Genomic DNA, 24,780 nt, shown 5'->3' on the forward strand with positions numbered 1-24,780 from the left:
GGTTTTTTTCCAGAGTTAATTCACAGCTATCTATAAAGTTAAGTGTTGAATCAATGTATTTGTCAGGGCAAACACTCTACTGAGACAAATGACCCTTTCTCCACAAATCTCTTTCTAGAATCCCAGAATAAAATAGCCATGAGGGAAAAGACGCCTTTTGTAATTTAGCTCAGTGTTATGTCGGTAAACTGCAGACCTTACCTACATGTGAGACACTGGGTCAGGCTTTACGCATCTGAAATACTTTGCAGGAAAACAAAGCCTACCCAAAGTAACTCACATCTTTGAATGATCACCTCCAGAAAAGCAGGTCCACTGATGGATACCATGTGACCTCCGCTGGCTGTTTAGCAGGCAAGACTGAACCCAAGCCCAACTGGAGGCCAGCTTTGCCAAAGGATTCGAGCCTTGGGGTCCCCCGCAAAATCTGCACCTACCTGTCAAAGTTGCAGGTTCCATAAACAGTAACACTGCCCTGTGGCCCAGAAAGGGCAGTGGTTAGTACTGAGAGCCCTGAGAGCTTGGAGCACTGCCCCACAGGATCAGAAGTCAGGTTTGTACTGAGCCTCCAAACCAAGTCCTCATGCCCTGTAAAAGCTTTGTCCAGCCCATGAAGACAAAGGTGCCCCTGAGCCTGTAGGTGCCCAGAGGAGGTCCAACTGGAGGCCCATCGCTGCTGCTCACTTCACAAGTCCTCCTTTTGTTATTCACATGCTGTAGTTTATATGTGCAGGTTGGATCTTTTGATTTTGTTTTTGTTTTTTACTCAGCTCATTTTTTCATTATTCAGTTTTTCATTCATGCTTTTTAATTTTTATTTATTTGTGCAGACTTCTCTCTACTTGCAGCAAGCAGTGCTGCTCTCTGTTTTCAGTGTGCCGGCTTCTCATTGCTGTGGCTTCTCTTGTTTCAGAGCACGGGCGCTGGAACACAGGCTCAGAAGTTGTGGTAGACAGGCTTAGTTGCTTCACAGCGTGTGGGGTCATCCCAGATCAGGCATCAAACCCGTGTCTCCCGCGTTGGCAAACAGATTCTTTACCACTGAGCCCCCAGGGAAGCCCTCATTCATATTTTTTCATTATTCAAAGTCATGGTTTAAAAAAAATACTGAAAGATTAAAATAGAAAAGAAAATCCCCCAACTTGATCTCACTCCTTAGAATACCCTTCTAGTATTTGTTGTATATTAGAAACTAGTATACTAGTATTTTTTGTATACCAAAAACTTTCTAAATCAACACAAGCATCTTTAAACAAGCAAGAGTATTACAAATTGTTTTCGCTTTTAGCAGGATACCTTGAATATCTTTCCAGATATTAGTCCGTAGCAAGCTGCCTCATTGTTTTACATGTAGTTGATGGCATTTACTTGGTTTCCACTTCTGTGCTCTTAAAAATAAATACTCTTGTGCCTATGTGTTTGTGCACCTGAGTGATAGTATCTAGGTGATCAGTTCCTAGTTGTGGAAATACTAGCTCAAAGGGTATACTGTATATTTTTGGTAGATTAAAGGCAAATTATCCTCTAAAAACCTAATTTAAATTCCCACCAAGAGTCCATTCCCTTATCAAAAATGGTAGTTAGGAAATACTTTAATCTTTGCTGATCTAAAAGTAAAGAATGGTATCGATTTATTGCTTTAATTGGTATTTCTTCCTGAATGAATATGAACATCTTTTCACAAGTTTATTGTACATGTGTATTTCTCCTTCCCTATTCATTTATACTGTTATCTTTTCAAATTTCAGGGAAATTAGCACTCTCCCCTAAATTTATGATATATCTTTCGGCCTTGTCCATAATCATTTTGGCCACAAAGAAGTTTAATTTTGTATAGGGAAATCTTTTATGGCTTCTGAACTTTATATCATGCTTAGAAAGATCTCCCCACTCTATGACTGTGACCCACATCTTCTCCTAGTGTTTTAACAATTTCATTATCACACTTAAATCTTCGATCCATCTGGATTATGTTGATGTAAGGTGTGAAGTCAAAATTCACCCTTGTTTGCTTTTCCACGTAACCCAGGTCCAGCTTTATTTGCTTTTCCAAATGGCAAGTCAGTTGTCCCCGCATCATGTCCTGAGTAACCCATCTTTTGTACACCTACTGGAAGTGATATCTCTGTCTGGACTTGGTTTTCAACGTGCCGCTTAGTAACATTTGACTCCCAATTGGGAGCTGGGGTTTGAGGCCCTCATGGTCTGTCCGGTAAAGGTCAGGTACCGAAGCGTAAGGAAAAAAGCAGAGAACAGTTTGGGAAACAGGAAAGTGTGGTGGTAAGGCTGAACGTGAGCACTCAATGCTTTGGCCCCAGTGTAGACCTGACCCCATAGTTCCACGCTCTTGCTGGAATAACAGACCAACCGCACCAGCGAGACAGTGCAGCTGAGCCATAAAAATGTTGAAAGAGAAGAGGAGAAAGTTGTTTTCTAACAGTTAAGTTTCTATGCTGTTGGCTTAAGAAGCCTTTAATAAACAGCAAACCTTGTGAAAAGCGTATAAGCAGAGCATTTCCTCTCATTAGAGGTGGTGTCGAGTCCCCTTTGCCCACAGCCCTGAGACTCTGCCCTTAGCTTGGAGGCGTGGGGATGGTGGGGGACAGTGTGCAGACTCAGCGCCTGAAACCTCAAATGCACAGACCACCATCCGTGTCCCAAGAAGAGGCACTGCATTTGTAAGGTTTGTGAGAGTGTGCTATGGGGTGAGTACCTTAGATCAGCTATTCCTGCTGCCAGTCCATGACCAAGACAGGACTTTCACTTCCACTCCCAGGAAGATCACTGGTGTGAGTGCCCTCCCCAGACCTAGCCTCTGCCTCACCTCCCATGATTTCTTGCCCCTATTCCCACCCCCTGGCCATGCCCACCCATGCTTTGGAACAAATCATCGTGTTCAGAAAAAGCTCCTTTTTTATATGCTTGGTGTTTCTCCTATTCTTCAGCTTTATGATGGTCTGAGGGAAAATTTGCCTCAGGACATTTTTTAGTTAATGATTCAAGCATCACCTGAGCAGGTCACTGAAGTCACAGAACACTCCTGCAGGTATCTAGCATCCTTGCACGTTCCGAGGACACAGCAGCTGTCCAGGAGAATTCTTACCCATGGTCTGAAGAATTGGCATTAATCTAAAGCCGAGCTTTCTGGGAAGCTGCGTGCATTTAGGAACCAGGCTGAGGATTAACGAAACTCCACCCCCCACCCGCCCCGCACAGTGCATGGCCCCAGCCTGGCCTTGTTCTCTGCAGCACAAATGATAAATCAATAGCTTGCTTATTATGCCTCTCACCCCACTCACTCTTTTCTCTCTTAAAATAATATGGGGAGGCTTTTTCCTTACTGGTAATTCAAAGAATGCTTGTAAAGTGTGGGTTAAATCTGCAAAGAAAGTAATTTTTATTCTTGAGCTTGGAAAATAACTGAGCCACTTTTGGCAGATCTTTGATGTTTTCAGATATGCTCGGGATAGAAGTTCTAGATCTTTATTTTCCAGGCTGGCAATTACATAAAGTTAAAATGTTGTTTTAGTCTATAAATGCATAGAAAAAGGTCTAGGCAGATACACACCAAACTAAGAAGGGGGACACCTGGGGAAAGGAATGGGGGATATGGAAGAGGGAATACTTGTGTCTTATGTGTCTATATTCTTTACAATCAGAATGTGTTTTTATTACATAATTATGAAATAGAAAATTAAAAAAAAAATTTTTATTTTCGTTGCAAGTATGTTTTCTGCTATGGTCCACACAACAGAAATAACCCCAGTTCTCTATATTACGTTCATTTATTGGGCTCATTACACCATACCTTTTTAAATCTCTTTTTGATACAGAACTTCTTGCAAGTTTTGCAGGGGTTTTTTTTGTTTGTTTGTTTGTTTTGACCATGCCACACAACATACAGGGTCTTAGTTCCCTGACCGGGGATTGAACCCAGGCCCCAGCAGTGAAAGCACTGAGTCTTAACCACTGGACTTCCAAGAAATTCCCATGGTTTATTTTCATTTTTTAAAATATAAAAGTCGCTTGCTGATTTGAAATGAAGGGCAGAGTCCTTTCCATGACCCTGGATCCCACACCCAAGGTCTAAGACACGTCTTTCCCAGAGCCACACCGTCGAGGATTCTGCCTGTGAGCATTCGTTAGCGCCAAAGGAGTTGGGAGGCCATAAGGGCCTTTTCTCCTGGGTGATGTTGGAGAGAATGAAGCGCACACACTCAATAGAGAGAGCCCCTGGCATTAGAAACTCTCCTGTCTCCACACAGGGCTCATCCTGCTCAACCCCACAAGCCCTCCAGCCAAGATAATCACTGCATTTGCAAATTTACCTAACCTGTTGACCGCCTGTGTTACATTCACTATTGAACCAGCTGAAGTCCAAAATTAAAACAAATTCCTTGACTAATGTTCAACTTGAACCAAAAAGAGAGAAAGAAAGAAAGAAAGCCATTTGAAAGGAAATACTTCTAGATTACTTTTCTTTCTTCTTGTTTTATTTGATAAGCTAATTTGTCCATTCTTCAGTGGCTTGGGGCAGATAGAGATTTTCTTGTTGTTTTGTTTTGCATTAACTCCAGAACAGAGTCTGAACTTCCTCCAGGACAGAAAATTAGCTAGTTAATATTGGGTAGTGAATATGCCACAGAGTAAACTGAAATGCTTAAAATTGTTTCTAAACTGAAGCAAGGCCCAAGAAATAAATACTCTGAAGTCAAAAATTGAGATTGGCTGAAGATATCCAGCATTTTCTTAACTCTTATGACCTCTTTACTGTAAGATTGTCAGCTACTACAAAGACATATCAGTGGGTTTTCTGGTTAACACACAGCATGTGAATTCAAGTGTGACTGCCAGGGACAGACTAAAGGGATGGACCGCCACCTTCACCCCGTGTTGTACCACAGCGGGGCACGCACAGCACAGGGCACTGCGTGTGGGCCAGTCTTAGTTCTGTTTCCTGTTACTGGAGGTCACTGTGGATTGCTGGGCTTCCCTGGTGGCTCAGCTGGTAAAGAATCTGCCTACAATGCGGGAGACCTGGGTTTGATCCCTGGGTTGGGAAGTTCCCCTGGAGAAGGGAATGGCTACCCACTCCAGCATTCTGGCCTGGAGAGTTCCATGGATTGTATAGGCCATGGGTGGGCTCACAAAGAGTTGGACACAACTGAGCGACTTTCAGTTTTCACTTTGGATTGCATTTTGCTGGTGGTTCTATAGTTCCTCTTAAAGGTTTTTCAGAATTTCAGTCACTTAAAAAAATACTATGGTCCAGTATAGCTCTAAAATATACTTAGATACCATAGTGAGTTTAAAGTGAAATAGGACCCCAGAACATGGGGTGCATGGTTAGAATAGCTGTTATAATTGAACATTCATTTTCATATTGTCCATTTTAATAATAGCAATAGCTACCACACATGTGCCAGGCAGAATGCTGGATGTTTTACTTCAATTATAGCTGATAACAACCTTTTATGGTAAGTATTATTCTCCCAACTCAGAGCCAAGAAACAGAGCTGATGAAAGAGAGCGGATATTCCAGCCAAGCTTTGTCTGGTTCCAAAGCCCAGGCCCTCATCATAGCTGTTCAGACAGTGGCACAGTATTTGTTTGGTAAAACTTCAGTTGTAAGCTACTTCTTCCTATTGTTTTTAATAAAATTCCATGATGCACCTAACCAGACATTTAAATGTTTGGTTTCATTTCTAACCTCACTGTCATAGTGTAACACAATAATAAGGGAATTGGTTGATCTTTTATATAAAGATAATAATATTGATTTTTTTTTCCCCCGACTTTAGCCACCAGCTAAATACCTCCTTCCAGAGGTAACGGTGCTTGACTATGGAAAGAAATGTGTGGTCATCGATTTAGATGAAACATTGGTGCACAGTTCATTTAAGGTAAATCAACATAAAAAACGATCAGTGATCTTTGTGATTTGGCTACAATTGTATTGGAAAATGGAAAACTAAAAAGATGAAAGCTTGTGGTTTGTTGGCATATGACTTCACTGTTCATAAAATCCCAGTAACAGTTGGTTATTAACTCAGGTGAACATTAACTCGAGTAGTTGAATATTGACATAATTAGTTTGGGAGGAAAAAAATCCACTGGGCTGCCAATATCCCTGAGACCTCATTCTTATGCAGTTTAAGTTTTCCAGCACTCTGCCCCCCGCAGAAATACTTTCCAGGTGGCACGAGGCAGGCAGTGCCCCAGGACACCGCTGTGTGTTTGTCTGAGTAACTGAGCACTGTGCGAGCTGCAGGTTATATGGGGAATGACAAGGGGAGACACAGTTGAAAACTAGCAAGCAACTGACTATCCTGGAAATTTTCCCAGACCAAGTTTTGGAAGATGCCCAGCTCTGAAGAAGACTTTCAGAGTTACAGCATCTGAACAGATTCAGTCATTTATCTTAATGGTTTTCATGACAAGAGTTTGCTGGAGTTTTTCCTTAGCTTCATGGCTAAGTGTGTATCCACCTGCATGCCCTCCCTCCTGAAGGCCAGGGGCTGCAGTACGCTCAGCGTGAGCATCACAGTCTGACTTCCGTCACCTCCCTCACGCCTCCCTCTCCATCTCCCCACCAGAATAGCAGCCAAAATTACAAACTACCCAAGGGCCTCCATGTATGTGTGTATGTGCTCAGTCATGTCTCTTTGCAGCCACAGGAACTGTAGCCCTCCAGACTCTTCTGTCCATGGAATTCTCCAGGCAAGAATACTGGAGTGGGTTGCCATTTCCTCCTCCAGGGGATCTTCCTGACCCAGGGATCGAACCAGTGTCTCTTAGGCCTCCTGCATTTCAGGCAGATTCTTTACTACTGTGCCACCTGGGAAGCTTGGGCCTCCAGGGAGGAACAGCAATGGCTGTACTCCTAATAAATGAGTTAATTAATCATTTTTCCAATTTTTAAAGTTGTTTGAAATGAGCAAATGATGAAAAAGTTTGAGAATAGGGGATTGGTGCATTGGGGGAGAAGCAGAAAGCGTATGGGGTCCTGGTCCTGTTTTCCTTGGGATGTTTCCGGTAATGGAACTGCCCTCCTGTTGCTGGCCAGTTAGACCATTTTCCTCTGTCTACCACCGGCCCATGACCCTGCTGACTTTGCTGGAAGACCTGAAAGCACCACCTGAGATGAAGGGTGTGTCTGACACCAGCCAGTCACTCCTTGATGGCGGTATGGGAAGTGCAAGAGAGCTATCAAATTTTCCTGCAGACCTTTCTGCCAGAAACATCCCTCTTTGGGCCTGCTTCTCACTAAACAGAATCCTCCTTGACAGGTCAGGGCCAGGCAGTTGTCCTGGAGTCCTTGGGAGTGTGGAGGAGGGGCCACACACCCTCCTGGCAGTGAGAAATGGCCTGGCTGACCACTGGAGCATATGGGTACCACTCATTCCACAGCCTCACATGGGCTTCCCAGGATTGATCCCAAGGATTCAGTGACCTTATATCCCAACTCAACTGTGAACTGCATTGGAAGCTTTTCCTCCCCTGTGGGCAGGATGCTCAGGACTTTCTCACGTCCCTGAGGAGCAAAGGCCTTTAGGGCAAGGGTCAGTTGTCATCACAGCATAGCCAGCTTCCTTGCAAGCAGCTCTGGGAGCATGGGCATCACCAGCCAGACTGCCCAAGGTTACTGAGGGCTTGTGGCTCCAGAGAGGGAGCCTTGGGAGGCCCTGGTGTTTCCAGGGCCTGCTCAGAGGGCATTGATACACAGGTGATGTGAATAACATGTCTTCATTTCTTCCCTCCCTGAGCTGCCTGCATCTTCAAGCAGAATATTGTATGATTTTTAAGGTTCTGGGCATCCCAAAGCCCTTTGAGAACCTGAAAGCTAAGAACTTCTCTCCTTGAAACTATAGAGCACACAGACCCAGAGACACATGTTCACAGCCCTGGCTTTGGCCCCCTTGTTATATATACTTTGTGGAGTAGACCTTATGAGAACTTCTTCCTTCAGCTTTTTGTTTTCTCGGCTCATTCTGTATTTTAGTTGTGAAATTATAAAATACCAAGCTCATCCGTGACCTTCCAACCAAAGCAGTGAAGAAACTGTAAGCTTAAGGCTCAAGTGCTCTACTGGATGCTTAGTACTGGTTCTGTGACCCAGTATTTTCCACAGTTTTTCAGTGTATATCTTAAAGAACAATGTGTGGGTACAGTAATGGACTTAAAGGCAGACTTTAGGTCACATTCTCACCAGAGACTCTCTACCCCCTGCCCCTGCCCAGGGACCATCACACCCAGTCTCCCTCCTTCTAGTCCTCTCTTCCTTATCCCAAGGGTTTGTGATCTCATGATTCTCTTGGGCCTGTTCATTTCCACTTGATTTGTGGAATTCCATTTAGAACTGTATGCAAGTCGGTCGTTGAGAATATAGTGACTGCTGATGAATCACATTTGAGTTTTAAGTGTCACTGAGTGTGGGGTTACTTTAAATATGCAGATGTTTGTGACTGTGCTAGGTATTGTATCACACAGTGCAGAACAGTCTAAGGTGTGGTGGCTCTCCCACCCACTCCACCCCCCCACCTCCAGGGCAGGAGACGGCCAGGCAAGGCTGGAAATCACTGACGCGCAGGGCTGGATGGAGCCATGGGCACTCATTAGACCCATTGCTCTAACTGTGGAAGACAGGAGAAACCAAGGTCCAGAGGATAAAGAGCCTGCCCAAGGTCATGGTCTGTGGCCTCTGACCTCACCCCATATATCCAGTGGCCCCACTTTGGGCCCATGTGTTGAGCATGTCTGTATTTGTGCAACTTACCAGATGGCTCCGTGGTAAAGGATCTGCCTGCAATGCAGGAGATGCAGGTTCTATCCCTGAGTCGAGAAGATCCCCTAAAGAAGGAAATGGCAACCCACTCCAGTATTCTTGCCTGGGGAATCCATGGACAGAGGAGCCTACAACCACAGAGAGTCTGACACGCCATAGCAACTAAACAAGCACTGTCCTCTGGGGCTGTCAGGCGCTCGCCTCCTCCCCCTGGTGGCCAGCAGTGGTTCCTGCCACTCTAGGCAAGAGCCCAGGGTTGGAGAAGCCTCGTTTCCAAGCTGGGTGCAGCACTCTGTGGTTGGGGCCAGGCAGGTAATAAAGATGCTGAAAATGTAACAATATTCAGAACAGAAAATAATATTCTTTCCTGCTTATGTTTATTTTGAGGAACCGAAGCATGCTCCAATGTCCCCCTGAACTGTTTTGTCCCATAATAAAAACAGTAGTCCAGGCAAGCTTTTTTTGGTGCTAAAGTTTCCAGTTTTATTTTGTTCTTTCAGACATATTAATTATAGTTTCTTCTTTCTCCAGCCTATTAGTAATGCTGATTTTATTGTTCCTGTTGAAATTGATGGAACTATACATCAGGTAAGAAATCAAAGCTAAATCTGAGTTTCAGTTAGCATTTTTTTTAGTAATTACATTTTCTATGAACTGTATTTCTAAATTCCCCTTTCAGTAATCATTTTGTTCCTGAATCAGTAGGAGGCAGACTTTATTAAAAATTCAGTGATTTTCTGCTTTTTTTTTTCACTTGGATGAATTTTATGCTTCGTTTATAAGGGAAGCTATAATCTATTTGTAAATATTAGATGTGGTTGCAGGTTCAAATAGTTCTTTGATTTGATGCAGACTTTTAGAAGTTTCCATATCCCCCACTGGCCTAGCTTGATGGTCTAATTAACTTCGCTATGTAATTGCTTTAGCTACTCTCCTAGCAGGCAACAGGGAAATGTCACAAGTCACTGACTTTACAGTATATTCTCAGCAAAGACTGTCAAAGATTGCCAGCCACTCCAGACTGACCTTGTCACTCCTGAATCATGTTCTGTTAATATTTAGGAAAGCCCAACCCAAAAGGGAAAGGAGGAAGGGTGTGCATTTTTGGATCAGCAGGAAGCTTTGAATAAAGATGCCCTAGTCAGTTGGCATGCATCTTTGTTCCAATATTTTATTTCCCCTTATATTCCTTTTTATTGCATGAAGCTCCTCTAGGAATAGTTTCACTTATGAAATATTGGAAACACTATGGGAAGACATTGTAGGTTTTCCACAGAAATGCCCCAGTCATCTTCTTTGTCAACCCCAAGATCTAAAGGGAGAGCCTGTGGCCTGGTGTGTTTATATCCCAGGAGGAAAACTCACCCTTGGTGCTTGAGTCATAACAGGGTCAAGGGTCTTTCCTTGGAGATGTCGGTAGTCTCTTTGGCCCTTGAATGCAGGGTGTCAGAGCTGGTGGGGCCTTGGGAGTCAACGGGTCCAGCTACCTCACTGTCCACATCGGGGAAGTGAGGCTCAGCCAGGGAGAGGGTTGGATCAAGGTCATACAATAGGACGAGTTGAAATGAGAGCTCCAGTCTCCTGTTCCTGACACAGGGCTCTTTGCCGGGTACTCAAGTCCCTCCCTCCCCCCCTGCCAGGAGGTCCTGCCAGCAGCCCGTCCCTGGTGTTTCCACACTTCATGCTTTGGAAAGCCATCAGGGAGCCAGAATGGCAGGCACTTGGGCATTTAACATTTGCCGAAGCATCCACAGAATTAACTCTGCATCTGAGAAGCAGTTAAGGCTTCCACGTTTATTATCTTGGCTCGTGTGACAAGATAATGGGATGAAGGAGAAGCTGTCCACTGGCATGACAGAAATTAGGAGAGAAATGAATCCCTTCATTCCTCATGACTGTGAGCATGGCCCTCAGGACCTGACTTGCTGTGGCCAGCCCATTCTCAAAGAAGCTGCCCAGCTCCTCCAGCCCTCCAGACTGTGCTATGATTCACCTGGTGGTAGACACTCCAGAGCTGGGATCAAAAACTCATTCTCCTGAGGGAATGAAGCCACAGGCGCCCAGAGGAGGACCAAGGCCCTGGCGAAGGCCGTGGCCTCGTTCAAGTAATCCAGGATAGGCTGTGCAGGTCCCAAGGGGCCTATTCTCGGTTACTTGCACGCGGACGCGGGCCTGGACGCCAGCCTCTGGGCCCAGGACCCTCCTCTCTGTCAGAGGCACCAACGCCATAGTCCCCAGACCATTCTCCTGCCCTTTGCATGTAGCAACACTTGCTTTTCAAGCAGCATCCCGAAGGAGACTGCGGATCACAGGCCGCACCCATTCCTAGCACCTAGCAGCCTCCTGGGCAGAGGGTAGGCCTGGAGCTACTGCAGCCACACCCTACCCACAGGCCTCTCCACTCCGCAGAGCACCCATCCTGGCCATCCTGCTCTTCTGGCCCCTCCCTCCACATGCCCTTTCCCTCAGCCACAAGCTTCCCACCAAGACCTCCACCTGTGTAAACTCCTCTGTCAGCAGCTCTTCCTCTGTATGGAGCAGAACCCCGTTCCCCTCTGCCCCTCCTCCTGTAGGGTATCCAGCCTGCTCCATCTGCCGTTCACAACCCATGCATACTCACCTCGACCTGCCTTTTACACTACATCTTCAGCCTTTTCTATCCCCATCTCCTCCTCTTTTATCTCTGCCTCTGAAGGGCTGGTCAGCAGAGCTCTGGCCATTCTCCAATACCCCAAGTGTTTTCAGGCAAGGTCTCATGCTCAAACTAATTTCTCTGCCTGGAAGCTCACTTCTCATCCTTATCAGCCTGGTGAACTCCTATTCATCCTTCAAGGTCCAGGCCAAATGTTCCCTTTTGTGATTCCCTGCCCTTGAGAGGGAAGTTTATCATCACTAATTTATCCTTATGCGCAGCTTTCATTATGCATGTTTATTTTGATCTGTTTTTCTGAATGTCTGCTCTAGACTGTGAGCTCTTCAAGGGCAAGGCCTGTGTTTTCCCTCACGTTTGTAACCACTTCAGGCTGAGGCCAGAGCTGGAACTGAAGGAATATGAGTCGAACTGAATTTTAACGAGTTTGAATTATTTTAGGGAAATGGCTAATTTCAAGTGAAATTTATTCAAGTTTTAATTAGTTCTTCCCTCCTCCCACCTTCTCTGCCTCCTCTCGCCAGCTCTGCCTTCTTTCCCCGCTCCCATGTTTCCTCAGATCTCTTCAGGCTTCCAGCTGGGGGCAGAGCCCAGCCACTCTAGCAAAGGTGGTCCTTTGCCCCGCTGTGCTTGGCGGCTGCTTCTGATGCCTGATTGCTGGGGCTAAGAGTAGGCTGGCCTCACATCCCCTGAAGCATCTGTTTCTGGAGCAGACTGAAGCAGAGTTAATGTTGTGTGTCAAGTAGACGGTTCCCACACCGACAAGGAATCCCTTCACGCAGTCCTACTGCTCCTGTGCCTCCAGCCCAGGCCTTCTGGCAGGAGAAGGGTTCCAATCAAGTAGGCAACCACCGGAGCAATCCCAGACCTGCTGGGCAGTGGGCCACGCCCCGACCTCCACCAGAAGCACCACCCAAGACCACGGCCTCTGTCTAGAAGCGGCCTGACCCAGAGCATGTCCCATGAAACACATGTGAAATGAAGGCTCTGGGTCACCCGAACGTGGCCCAACCTTTCCACTCACTGGTTCTGAAAATCCCCAGAAGCCTCCATACCATTTCAGCTTCTCTTTCCCCCCTGGGCGGGGAGTCTGCTCCAAACTCTGACCTGGAGTGCACCGTGAGGGGTATCTGGTCCTCAGTGCCATGTTATATTACACAGCCCCTCGTTCAGTCCTCCTGGGGGCAGGAGACAGGAACCAGGAACCGGCTTAGGAATTCTTCCTCCCCAGGGCTCTCGGGGCCCCAGGCCTTCCTCGGCGGCGGCTGTGACTGACCTGCATGCTGTCCCTGCCGTTGCAGGTGTATGTGCTGAAGCGGCCACACGTGGACGAGTTCCTCCAGAGAATGGGACAGCTGTTTGAATGTGTGCTCTTTACTGCCAGCCTGGCCAAGGTGGGTCGCGCCCCCAGCCCTCAGAGCCCAGCCCCTCCAGCCCTGCCCCCTGTCTGTCAACCGGCCCTTTGTTAAGGTGGGGGAAGCAGTTTCCATGGTGACAGGTTTCCACCCCAGATGGGGTAGATGCAGGCCCTGTGCACAGCACCAGCCTGAAAGGCTTTTGGGTTACCATAGCGACAGGAGCACTGGGAACAAACGCTCCATAAAGTTGCTGCGTGCTGCTGCTGAGGCTGCTTGTCCACAGACCAGGAAACCACAGGCGTGTCCCGTGTGACCGAGACAGGCGTCTGCATCTCATCTGGTGACTGGCTGAGGCCTCTGTGCACTTGGCTTAGCAGCTCACCCAGGTTTCAGGGAAGGATAAGCATCAAAGGTTCATCCACCCACGGAGGCCTCATGAGTGTTCTGACTGCCCTAAAGAGCCCCAGGACCTCAGGCCAGTCACTTCACTTCCCTTGCCTCAGTTTCTTCTATGAGATAGGGATGATCCCATCTACTTCGTGGGGTGGATCAAATGAAATAATGCCGAGAAGGAGCTTAGCACAGGGCCCGACTCCTATTCAGCAAGGGCCTGCGGAGCCCCTGCTGAGTCTCCCATGTGCTGTGCTGGGCACTGTCACACGGTCACTGCTCTTGGTATTCATTCTTTATTATAATTATTCATGATGATAAAATAAGCCACGCATGTTTTGGTCCCGTGGTTTGGTTTGAGTCTCTGACCCAGCATCTACAATGGCCCTGACCAAACAAAGTGGTTTCTTTGCCTTTACCCACTGTTTGAGGGACCTGGCAGGTTCACAGCACTGCCTCCCGCCATGTGGGTGAGTTTGTCCTTTCGCAGGTGAACTGAGGTGCCTGCACTGTGTGGAAGGCCGGCCCTGCTCCTCGAAAGAGCTCTTTGCCATGTCTGTGTTTCCAACCCTGGCCCTGACAGGGCCAATGCCATCCATTTGTTGGTGGCACCAAGAGTGTCTCCATGGGCACCTCAGGGACCCTCAGTGGGCCCAGGATGAGCTCTGCAGAGTCCAGGTTAGACGTCTGCCTGTCTGCAGACCTGCTCCAAGGACGCACAGGCAGCTTCCTCCCCCGTGTTCCATCTCTATGCAGGCTCCCTCCTCTGAATGTTGGGGACTCTTACCCTGAGTTCCCAGATGTGCTGTGCTGCTTTGCTGGGCTGGGCATTTCTGGTTTTGGCCATCTCTCTGCCATTCTGCCAGGCTCATCACCAGGCCATAAAGCTTGAGCCAGTGGGGAGGGAATCAAGAGCCCCAGGCTGTCTTCTTTATGCTGAAAATAGAATGCGGCCTCAGGAAGAACATCATCTTCCCCAGTGGGTACCCTTTCGGATGAATGGTACCCACGACTGCTGTGGTGCCGATGGCTCTTCTGACAGTGCTCTCGGCCGCTGAGGCGCCTGAAGTGATAACCAAAGAAATAACAAACAGGAAGGTTGCACTGTGCTGGGGGATTGAGAGCTGTTTTTTTTCTTTTGGCAAAATTGAAAGCACTCTTTCTTGGCATCATCCCCAGCACTTGCTTAAACATCCTTGTTCGGTCTCTCTTCCTGGACGGCTCCCACCTGCCCCTCCATCTGTCTCTCCAGCCCTTCTCTCGCTGCTACCCCAGGCTGCCTTTGCTGAATCAGCCCCCACGTGCTTCCTTCCCGGGACTTCAGTGGTGGTCCAGTGGATTGGACTCCACGCTTCCACCGCAGGGGGCACAGGTTCCATCCCTTGTCAGGGAAGTTCTGCATGCCATGCAGTGCATGTGGCAAAAAAAAAAAAAAAAAAATGTTCAGCCTTCCATCTTCTCTCCTCCCTAGTGCACAGCTCTGCTGACAGGGAGCCACTCCCCAGGGCCTGGCCCTGAACTCAGCCCCCAGCCAGCACCGTTGGTGTGCAGGGCCTCCTGGCCTGCTTCCCTGGGGCCTGAGCAACCTCTGCTGACAGTCAGAGCCCCACAGGGTCTACTTCCCCGTCTCGTGTCTTTCCTTCATTCACTCACCCACCAAGTATGTCCTTTATACCTGCTGTGTGTCAGGCACTGTCCTAGGCATTAGGCATACTGCAGAGAACACGAAATGGTCCCTGCCCACGTGAAGCTTACATCCCCACGGCCAAGAGCCCCAGACTAGGACACTCCCTTGAAAGATGTATGCCACCGCCGTTGTTAATGATTATGAAGAAATTAGCTACAGTCAGCTGCTTAAAAATGACCCACATGGCACTTCACTACCCTCACCTGGAGCCCTGAGCTCACCTCCCTTGGTCAACAGGAAACCCAGCCTCCTCCTGCACTCTGCTCCATCAGGATGTCTCTGAAGAGAGGACTCACCCATGGAGCCAGGATGCTGCTTGTAGCCCTGCATCCTGCAGCCATGACAGCCTTTGCTCTGCACTCGGGGTGCTATGTGTTCCACCACTGGCCTTCCCAACACCACCAGCCTCGGGTGCTTCCCACTTCTCCAGCAGAGCCTCTGGGCCCCTAAGGACCTCTGACTGTGCCCCTCACTTGGGTCTTGGTGCTGAGGCCTGGCCTCACGTGGCCTGGAGCTGCCACTCTTGCCTCCAGCCCCAGCTACTCAGTCTGTATGAAGATTTTCCCTCAGACACAACCCCTTTATTTCTTCATCCCTTTCAGTGTTCTTTGGGGAAAATTCCCCAGGCCATGGGAGATGGCCAAGCAGGATGAACCCCAGCTGTGACTGGGGCTCTAATTCCCTCCCTTAAAACTCCTGGGCTCCAAGTCAGTGGCTGTGCTGTCTGGGCACATCCTGTGACAGTCAGGGGCTGGGCTGGCTGTATTGCTCAGAGCTCCTCAAGGGGGCAGTGTGGCCCCGTGCGCACCAGCCAGATCCCAAGTCCACACTTCCCTTTGCTGATGCAACTAGTATTTACTGAGCCCTACCAAGAGGTGGCGCTAGTGCTGAAGAGCCTATCTGCCAAGACATAAACTGGGTTGGGAAGATCCCCTGGAGAAGAGAATGCCTACCCACTCCAGTATTCTTGCTTGGAGAATCCCATGGACAGGGGAGCCTGGCAGGCTGCAGTCCATACGGTCGCAGAGAGTCGGACCAGACTGAAGCGACTTAGCACATGCACCAAGAGGTAGGCACCCCAAGGTGCTGGTGATGTCATAGGGAACACGGCAGGCAAGGCCGGGGGCCCTGACGGATGACAGAACCATAACGTGGTCCCAGGTAGTGGTGAGCTCTGTGGAGGCCATCGCAGCTGTGAGGCCAGAGAGTTTCTGCAGAGGAAGGTCCAGAAGGGCTGGGAAGGTTGTGAGGAAAGCCAAGTGCCGAAAACTGAGGAGATGGAAGAAGTGTGTGCAGAGAGTGGGGAAGAGCGTGTTACAGCAGAGGGGACGAGGGGACACTGATGCACAGGTCCCGACCATGTGCAAAGCCAGCGTGGCTCAAGTGACTTGAGGTGGAGCTGAGAGGCAGCTGCAGCCATGTGGGATCTGGCAGGGACGTGGGGCTTCATTCCAAGTGTGGCAGGAAGCCAGCGCAGGGTCTGACGGGTGTTTTCCAGCGGCCGTTCTGACAGCTGCAAGGTGAGTGAGTGAGTGGAAAGGAGGCCCCAGGGGAAAAGGGAGGCTCCTCTGCAGGCCAGAGATTACAGAGGCCCGGACAAGGGAGTGACAGTATAAACAGAGAGATATGGGTGGATTCGAGATATTTTTGGAGAGGGAACTGACAGGAATTTCTGATGGATTCGATATGAGAAGTGAGAGAAATGGAAGAATCCAGGGCGTCAGGGAAATACCCAGGATCTTGAAACATCTGCAGTTCTATAAGTCCCTTTTCAGAAGAGTAGTGTGGCTCTCGCTGCAGGAGGTCGGGGCTCCTGAGCTCTTCCAGGCCCCCAGCCTTCACCACGACACCCGCTTCCCAGTACGCAGACCCTGTGGCCGACCTGCTGGACCGCTGGGGTGTGTTCCGGGCCCGGCTCTTCCGGGAATCGTGTGTTTTCCATCGTGGGAACTATGTGAAAGACCTGAGTCGCCTTGGGCGGGAGCTGAGCAAAGTGATCATCGTGGACAATTCTCCTGCCTCCTACATCTTCCATCCTGAGAATGCAGTAAGTAGCCCCAGACCAAAGGGACTCAGGGCTCCAGCTAAGCTCTCTTGCCACTTCTGTACCTTCAAGCACCTGTGCAGGGGTTTCGTGGCCTTTTCCTTAGTGAAATCCCAGCTTTGCATTGAGCAGTTACATGACATTGACTGTTATTTATGCTCACTGAGCCTCTCTGCCAAAGTTGCCCTCTCTGTCAAATGGGCATTCTAGGCATGCTGATTCATGGGATTGTTGGAGGATCAAGTGTGTCAGTGCTTGTGTTGGGTAAGTGCTCAGTGAGCCTGTATCTTCTCAGCATCTTTGGGATCATGACTGAGAAGGTTTTTGTCTGTCATCGGCCTCCTGGATCTGGCTATTGCCCAGGACTTCGTGACCCCTGTAAATTCAGAAGGTCTGGGTGACCTCTTCAACAGAAGTATTAAGAATCAATAAAACACTTTAGTGAGGTTTTCAAATGAGACTACCAGGCTTTACCACCTCCTAATGATGTTTAAAAAGTAGACAATGGGAACATTTCCTACGTAAAACTCCCCGGAGCGTGGCAGCTCCCAGTGCCAAGTCTCTGGGTGTAGCACATCTCAGAACAGGAGAGGCGCCCTCCTGCCGCTGGCCCTTCATTTCCAGGAGGCAAGGTCAGCCCTACTGGAGACTGCTCACCCTGCCACAGTGGCCGCCACACCAGACTTCAGCTCAGGCCCTGGAGAGGATGCTTCTCCCAAGCCCAGGCTTCCCAGTCTCAATGAAAGCCCATACAGCATCTTCTCCTTGAGACCATAACTATGTTGCTCCTCTTATAACCAAAAACCGAGTTCAAACTAGGTTCACTTAGTGTATAATCATTAACTGAACAAACATTCAAAATATATTAAAGTATGCTCCTTTTGATGAGTTAAATTCAACATAATGCATTTTCTAATGTGTCTAACAGATAAGGATTCTTTTTATCATCTCAATTCCAGGCACTTCCCTGGCGGTCCAGTGGTTAGGACTCTGTGCTTCCGTTGTAGGGGGCACGAGTTCAATCCCTGGTCAGGGAACTAAGATCCCACAGGCCGTGCAGCACAGCCCCTCCTACCACCACCAAAAAAATAAATCCTAATCCCGTTATCACGTCTGATAATACTAGCAGTTTCTTGATATTATCACTAATATCCAGTCTGTATTCATCTTTTCCCTATCATCTAGAAATATTTTCTTTTATTTGGATTGTTTGAATCAGAATCCAAACAAGGTAGGTACATCCATTGCTTCGGTATTGTGTTCTTACTGTGACGTCACATCAGGAGGCATATAACATCAGATTGTCCCACTTTTAAAGATTTTTAATTGCCCTTTGGATTCAGGTGTTATCAGCCTGATCCATCCATTTTCAATTTTTGAATTGACTTTTCACCTAAAAACGTGAGCAGTTGTTGATGATCTTTGCCTACATCCACTGTTTTATTAGAAATTACAAAATGGTAATTTCTAAACTCTATCATTCTTTCTGCATCTATTGGCTAGAATTCTTTTTTTTTTTTAATTGAATTTACTCTCATTGGTTACTTGATTACCCTACAATTCAGTTTGAATAGGGAAATCAGAGTAAAGTCTTGGTTCTTTTTCTTTATTTTTTCTGTTTTGAGAGTTATGAGATGGTGCTCTAGCAATCTCTAGAAGTAACCAATTTTTTTAGGTACCATTATGAAGCTATGGATTTTTTTATGTTCTAGTTTAATCTATTATCCTTTTTATGCTCAAATGTTCACCTATAGCCAGTGGATGCTCCTTCAAATAACAATAGTCTTTGATCACTTCCTGCTTTCTGGCCCAACAGGATACTCCAAGCTCATCTTGTGCATTTCTTGCTCCAGCCCTGTAATCAGCCATTTTTCTATGCAACCTGGTTCCTGTGAGTGAAAATGGTATTTAGAGACCACAGTTTGGGTGGATTCTCATTGGTACTAGGATGTCCTTTTCTTCCAGTCCTTTCTACTGGACAGAGCTAAAATACACTTATTTTTATTTATAGAATGAGGACAAAATCATAAATTCACAATGGTTTTTCCAATTCAATTGTAACAGTTTTTATTTAATTTCCTTTTGTTTTTGTATTTATGTCTCCTCTTACACTGAAACTCATGATTCCTTATTAACATCATTACAGATTTGATTCATCCTATAGTATAGTTTTAACAGTTTCAAAATTGCATTGTTTTAATATTATTACTAACAATAAAACAATTGAATGCATTTAGGAATTTTTTTGAGCAATTCTACAAACAGAAAACTATGTTTCAAAATCACCTGAAATAATCCTTTCTATGGTTATGTCACCAAACTTATATACATGAAGGTTCATTTTTTTGTTGCTTTTTTTCCTGACTGATTTAATTTCATTTCAGTCATGGAACACATTTACATGGTTTAGCATCAAAACTGTCACCAAAGGTTCTCCCTTGGCAGGCTAGTGGCTAGGACTCACAAGCGCTTGCACCATAGGAAGGTTTGGATTTGATCCCTGCTCGGTGAATGAAGATTCTGCACGACTTGCTGTGCGGCCAAAATTTTTTTAAAAATTAAAAACAAAACTGTCAACAAAGATACATTCAGAGAAATCTTGTGTCCATTCCTGCCCTCTCCCCTATTCCCACCCCTTCCCCTAGGAGTAGTCATTTTTTGCTTACTCCTTAGCTTGTTGATTTTTTTTTTTTTAATTACATAATGAACTGTTGGCTTCCCTGGTGGCTCAGTTGGTAAAGAATCCACCAGCAATGCAAGAGATGCAGATTCGATCCCTAGGTCGGGCAGATCCCCTAGAAAAGGAAATAGCAACCCGCTCCGGTATTCTTGCCTGGAGAATCGCGTGGGCAGAGGAGTCTGGAGGGCTACAGTCCATGGGGTCGCAAAGAATTGGACGCAACTTACCGACTAAACCACAACCACCAATGAACTATTACATTTCTAAACAGTCTTTAGATTTGTAAAAGGGTCAAAAATCTTAGTTTTAAAAACATTTTTGGCTTCCCCGAATTTGTTTTTATGTCTCTTCTTTGCACCTCTTGCTACCACCTTCTAGCAGCCCTCCCCACCTCTCTATCTAAAACTGAAGGAGACTCTCTTTTTCTGTGGCTCAGAATGTCCTGAGATGTTATACTTGCCCTTTTAACTGAACTCTGCGAAGCATGGGAGGCAATAATCCACGTCTCCGTGCTGTGCAGTGACACTAAGTAGAAGCCCTCGGCTACTCTCTTCAAAGATGTCAGTGGCTGATCGGTGACCTCTGACTGCAAGTGCTCTGAGGTGCAAGGAGTGGTTTGATGCAATAGAAAGAGTGTTTGATGGACAGAGGAACCTGGCAGGCTACAGTCCATAGGGTCGCAAAGAGTCGGGAAGACTGAAGCAACTTAGTATGCACACACGCAAGGTAGTTATATATTCTGCGTTCTGGCTACCTTTTATGCAGCAGGAAAACAAAACAGGAAAGTGCATGCCAACTGGATACACTTAACTTTGCCTTCCTGAACCACCTCCCGAACCAGATAGATTCAGGTTGATTTTAGCTGGGACGGGAGAAGAAAGAAGATAGTGCTGGTGATCTTGAAACACTGAAGTGTGGGGACCAGTCAGGCTGGACGCGGCCCCCAGGCCTAAGTCAGCTCTGCTGCCCACTGCACGCACTGTCTTCCAGGTGCCTGTGCAGTCCTGGTTCGACGACATGACGGACACGGAACTGCTGGACCTCATCCCCTTCTTCGAGGGCCTGAGCCAGGAGGACGACGTGTACAGCATGCTGCACAGACTCTGCAGTAGGTAGCCCCGGCCTCCGCCCGCCTCCTGCCTGCGCACCCTGGAACCTCAGCCTCGGGACCCGCCTGGCCTCCGCTCCCCTGGGAGCTGAGAGTGAGGACACGCCGTGCTCCAGGCCACGGGGCGAATGTGGCCATACCTACCTGGTTTCTTTTTTAAGAACAGAAACAACTATTTTAAAATGAACTCTTTTAATGAATTTCATAAAGGGACATGCATTTTACTGGATTTGCTTTTCTTAAAACATACCAAAAAGGAAAAAAATGGGAAAAAAAAAAAAGCTTGGTATCTATCAGACTTCCTTTTACAACTGTCCTCCCCTCCAAGCAGACAGCCTGTCCCCTTCTACCCCAGCTCAGAGGAGCTGACCCAACTCAGAATCTTTTCCTACAGGATGAAGTGCCTTTTTGAATGTTATTTTAAGCTGAGAGTTAATTTTTCTATGCGACATATTTCCAGACATCTTTTAGTCTTTTATTGTCTTAGATTCTCTAAGAAGATGAATATGACAATTTTCTAAAACCTGGGAGGTGGGAGGGGGGCGGGTGGCAGGGGATGGGGTGAGTCACAGGAGCCTGTCTCCCAACAGGCGCGCTGCCCTGACCACCTGTGGCATGCCTCAGGGCCAGGCTCCCACGAGGAGATCCTGTGACTGTATCAGTGTGTTTCTTCATTTCTGACCCAGTTTGGAATGTATCCACAATCGTGTGGTTCAACGCTTTAGGCAACAATAGATCCTTTTGTATTCTCCGTATTATTTCTGATGGTGACAGATTTGTCTTGAGGTCACATTTTTCCCCTTGAAAAGTGGCATCATGTCACTTCTGCTTCCACACGACTGCCATACTTCTGTATGTTTTTGGTTTGGTTATTGTTGTCGTTGGGGGTAGAGCAGTTACAGAAAACTCTAAAACCCTTGGATAGTTAAAAAAGGAATTCTGTTCATTGGTTTATTTTAAATCTGTCCTTTTCAAAAGCTGGATACCCATGGAGCTGTTCGGGAATTTTCTTTGCTGCTACCGCGCTGCCACCAAATGGAATTGACCAGCGGCTGTTACACTGTTCTTTGCCACTGTGCCTACGCTCAGAATCTGCTCACTGCTAAGCTGCAGACTTGGACAGGGTCAGAAACCTAGGTGTCCCACCCCACTGAGGACTGCGGACTTCGTTCCTTCTCTGGTGCCCACCGCACAGGTTCAGAAGGGAACAAAGACCAAAGGGCTGGCGCACCTCATCGGTGTGGCGTCCTTTTCAAACTTCAGGCAGCCTCAGAGCTTGTGCTAAGCTGAGTGTTCTCTCAGGAGAACCTGTGTCCTCAAGCCGCCACCACGCTGATGCAGCCCAAGTCCATTTCTTGGGCTTCTCTTTTGAAGCATAGCCTGTTTCTGAGCTGAGGGTGGGGGAGACGCATCTGGATGTGGGACCCATTACCCAGAGCCAGGGAAAGAAAGGGCCCCTTCCCTGAGCTGGGGCTCCTTTTGCAGCCTTTTCCAGTGAGATCTCTTAAGCAGTGCCATGATCCTCGTTTGATAGTAAGATGGTCTATATAAAGTATTGCTCTTAAAGATAATTAAAAAGAACCCTTTCATGCTGGCACCGTTGCCTTAGTCCTCTATGGGTCAGGCTGGAGTTCTGGTGGGAGCCACTGGCACCATGAAGATTGGAAAACAGTCGGGGTCGAGGGGGGGGGGAGCGGTGTCAAAGTAAAATTTCTTTTCTGCTTTCATTCACAAAATAGTGAAGCCAGCTGCCAATCACGTCCTCCCAACAGCACTTTGGTCTGCGGACTGCCGTGCTTTCAGGAGAGAAGTAAGTATTTAGGGGAAACCAGGTCTCCCCACACTCGTGAGCGTTCCAGTCATCCACACGCCAGTTAACACAGAAACAGCCCCTTGCTCAGTGTGACCACAGAAAATGACAGTTATATGGCAGGTCTGCACATGCCATACACCTTGATTCAGAAAACTAGTCATTAAATGAACCCACTGCCTTAAATGTCTTGAATGTTGCAGTCAAGTGTCTGTCACGTGTTGACATCCACCCAGAAGTCGGTCCTGATGAGAGCCTTAGGCCCCTCACCTGTGCTCCCTGCTTTGTTGGCATCGCAAGGTCTTACTTGGACTAGCGGGCAGCGAGGAAATTCTAGAATATTACAGGGGCATCAAACCTAGGAATCGTGCCCCACTTCTGATGGAGTGAAGACACTTGGCAGGCTTGAGCCAGATCCTTCACCTGGTCATTCCCGAGGCCGTGAGTGCCATAGCACTGGGCCAGTGCAGAGCTGGCGGGGGTGGAGCCCAGTTCCTGCCAGCACAGACACAGAATGTCTCGGGAGGGCAGCAGGCCCTCCGGGGAGTTCTGGATTCTGTGCACCTTATTCGACCCCACTCCAAAATTCCGTTCTTATTTTAACCCTTGATTCTGCTTTATGTATATAATCAAAATATCTATATTGATATATATATTTTTAATCATCTACATGTAAATGAAGCAATAGAATTCTAACATAAGGCCAAGAAATGAGATGAATGTTTGGGGTTTATGTTTTTAAGGTAAATACGGGTATTGTTTTTACTTATTACCTTTTATGAGATTGTGGGCTTTAAAACCTAAGGAAACCTATCTCTGTGCCATATACTTCCCATGTTACCAAAACACCCCCAACTCTTTAGCCAAATGAAAAATCTGACCTCCTGAGTTTCCATGGTCCTTTTGGTACCAGGTTAAAATAGAGTCTCCTGGACAATTATTTTTCACTTTAATATCTGGAACAGGATACTGTGGGTCCTGGACTCTGGCTGGGCCTCGAGTGGAGGCGCCCAGGCACAGTGGAGGTGGTTACTGCTCTGTCTTCCATTGCTCTGGAATCCCACATGTTGGTCCATGGTCTCACTCATTAGCTGTAAGCAATGCATCTGTATCCTAAAAAGAAACACCACCCGTCGTAGCTGACGGCTGGTGGGGAAGCTCCTCTGACGTGGTGCCATCTTGCTGAGATGATCTTGGAGACAGGAGGATGCCATAGTGACACTGACTTGTCATGGTTGCAGTGTGTGAACGCATGGGATGAAAAGGAAGTCTGTAAGTCTAGAACCTGGCAACATTCTACAGCCCTGTGCATTCAAGATGGCTTTCTCATGAAACCCAGAACCACACAGCCCTATGGTCAAACACTAGTACGTTTGTGCCTCTGCCTTTAAAGGTGCTGTGATGGACAGCTGGCCCGCCAGGGTTCGAGAAGAATGGATGGTTTGAAGTGCTGGCCTTTACCTGTGCACAGTCCACTGGCTGCCTCTGTTCCTATTTTACTGTAAATCTGATGGTGTCTGCTGCTGTTCATTCTCCAGAGAGCTTCTAACAGCCCTGCTCAAGGGGTGGAGATGCTGGTGTCTGGGTAGTCATGGATTTCTGTTGGACATTTGAATGTGATAAACATCACTGGGGAAATACTACATGTGGAATGTGCACGTTTCCAGGGGCGAGCGTTGTCAGTGAAGAGGTTTGCAATGATTTCCTTCCTGCCAAAAATAAATACGTGAAACCGCACTCTCCTGTGGGTGGACTGCTTCTTAGAGCCTCTCCTCACTGTGTTATCTGTTCTCTCCCAGCTGCACGGCCTCACACCAGCTCCTTGGGTCTCTGAAGAGCAGGGGCCAATGAGAGCAGGACAGCCAAGATCTCAAGAGCTGTGGACCTTGACTCCAAGGGAGCTAGATAACCACTCTGCCCAGGGTTACGACCAGACAGAAGCAATCTGGCCCACCATCCTCCCCCAAGGATTCCAAGTTCAGCCTGAGGAAACCACAGCCCCCACCCCGCCCCCTCAGAGCCACAGGCATTGTGGTACCTAAACCCACAGCCCTTGCGTACCCTAGCTGAGATGCTCTGGTGACCAGGTGAAGCACGGCAAAGGACCAGGAAGAGAATAAGGATACCCAAGACAGTTTCTCTCACTGGGACATCCAGGAAACACGGCCCTCAACCCAGCCCCTCTATGCAGGAAGGTAAGGGGCTGCAAGGGTGCCCCCTCACTCCCTCCACACACACACTAGGAAGTACAGGCAGAGCCCTGGGCAG

The 24,780-nt window shown here is 47.5% G+C and overlaps 1 protein-coding gene across 4 annotated transcripts in view; it reads left to right on the forward strand.

The window, feature by feature from the left end:
* The window catches only part of CTDSPL (CTD small phosphatase like), a 124,721-nt gene extending 100,472 nt beyond the window's left edge, over positions 1-24,249 (forward strand). The window contains exons 4-9 of one of the 4 annotated variants that reach the window (XM_086365881.1): positions 5,802-5,903; positions 9,317-9,373; positions 12,737-12,829; positions 16,732-16,917; positions 20,585-20,706; positions 21,681-21,887. In XM_086365881.1, coding sequence (XP_086222007.1) covers positions 5,802-5,903; positions 9,317-9,373; positions 12,737-12,829; positions 16,732-16,917; positions 20,585-20,706; positions 21,681-21,747 — 627 coding nt within the window. In that variant the 3' untranslated portion in view covers positions 21,748-21,887. Of the gene's footprint in view, positions 1-5,801; positions 5,904-9,316; positions 9,374-12,736; positions 12,830-15,107; positions 15,411-16,670; positions 16,918-20,584 lie in introns of those variants that run through there. The other 3 variants (XM_086365879.1, XM_086365878.1, XM_086365880.1) reach the window with 3 other exon arrangements.
* Positions 24,250-24,780: the final 531 nt, after the last annotated feature.

This window comes from Bos grunniens, chromosome 22 (assembly GCF_055505025.1).
Source record: "Bos grunniens cultivar Pamir isolate PY7600 chromosome 22, Bosgru_T2T1.0, whole genome shotgun sequence".
Classification (NCBI taxonomy): domain Eukaryota; kingdom Metazoa; phylum Chordata; class Mammalia; order Artiodactyla; family Bovidae; genus Bos; species Bos grunniens.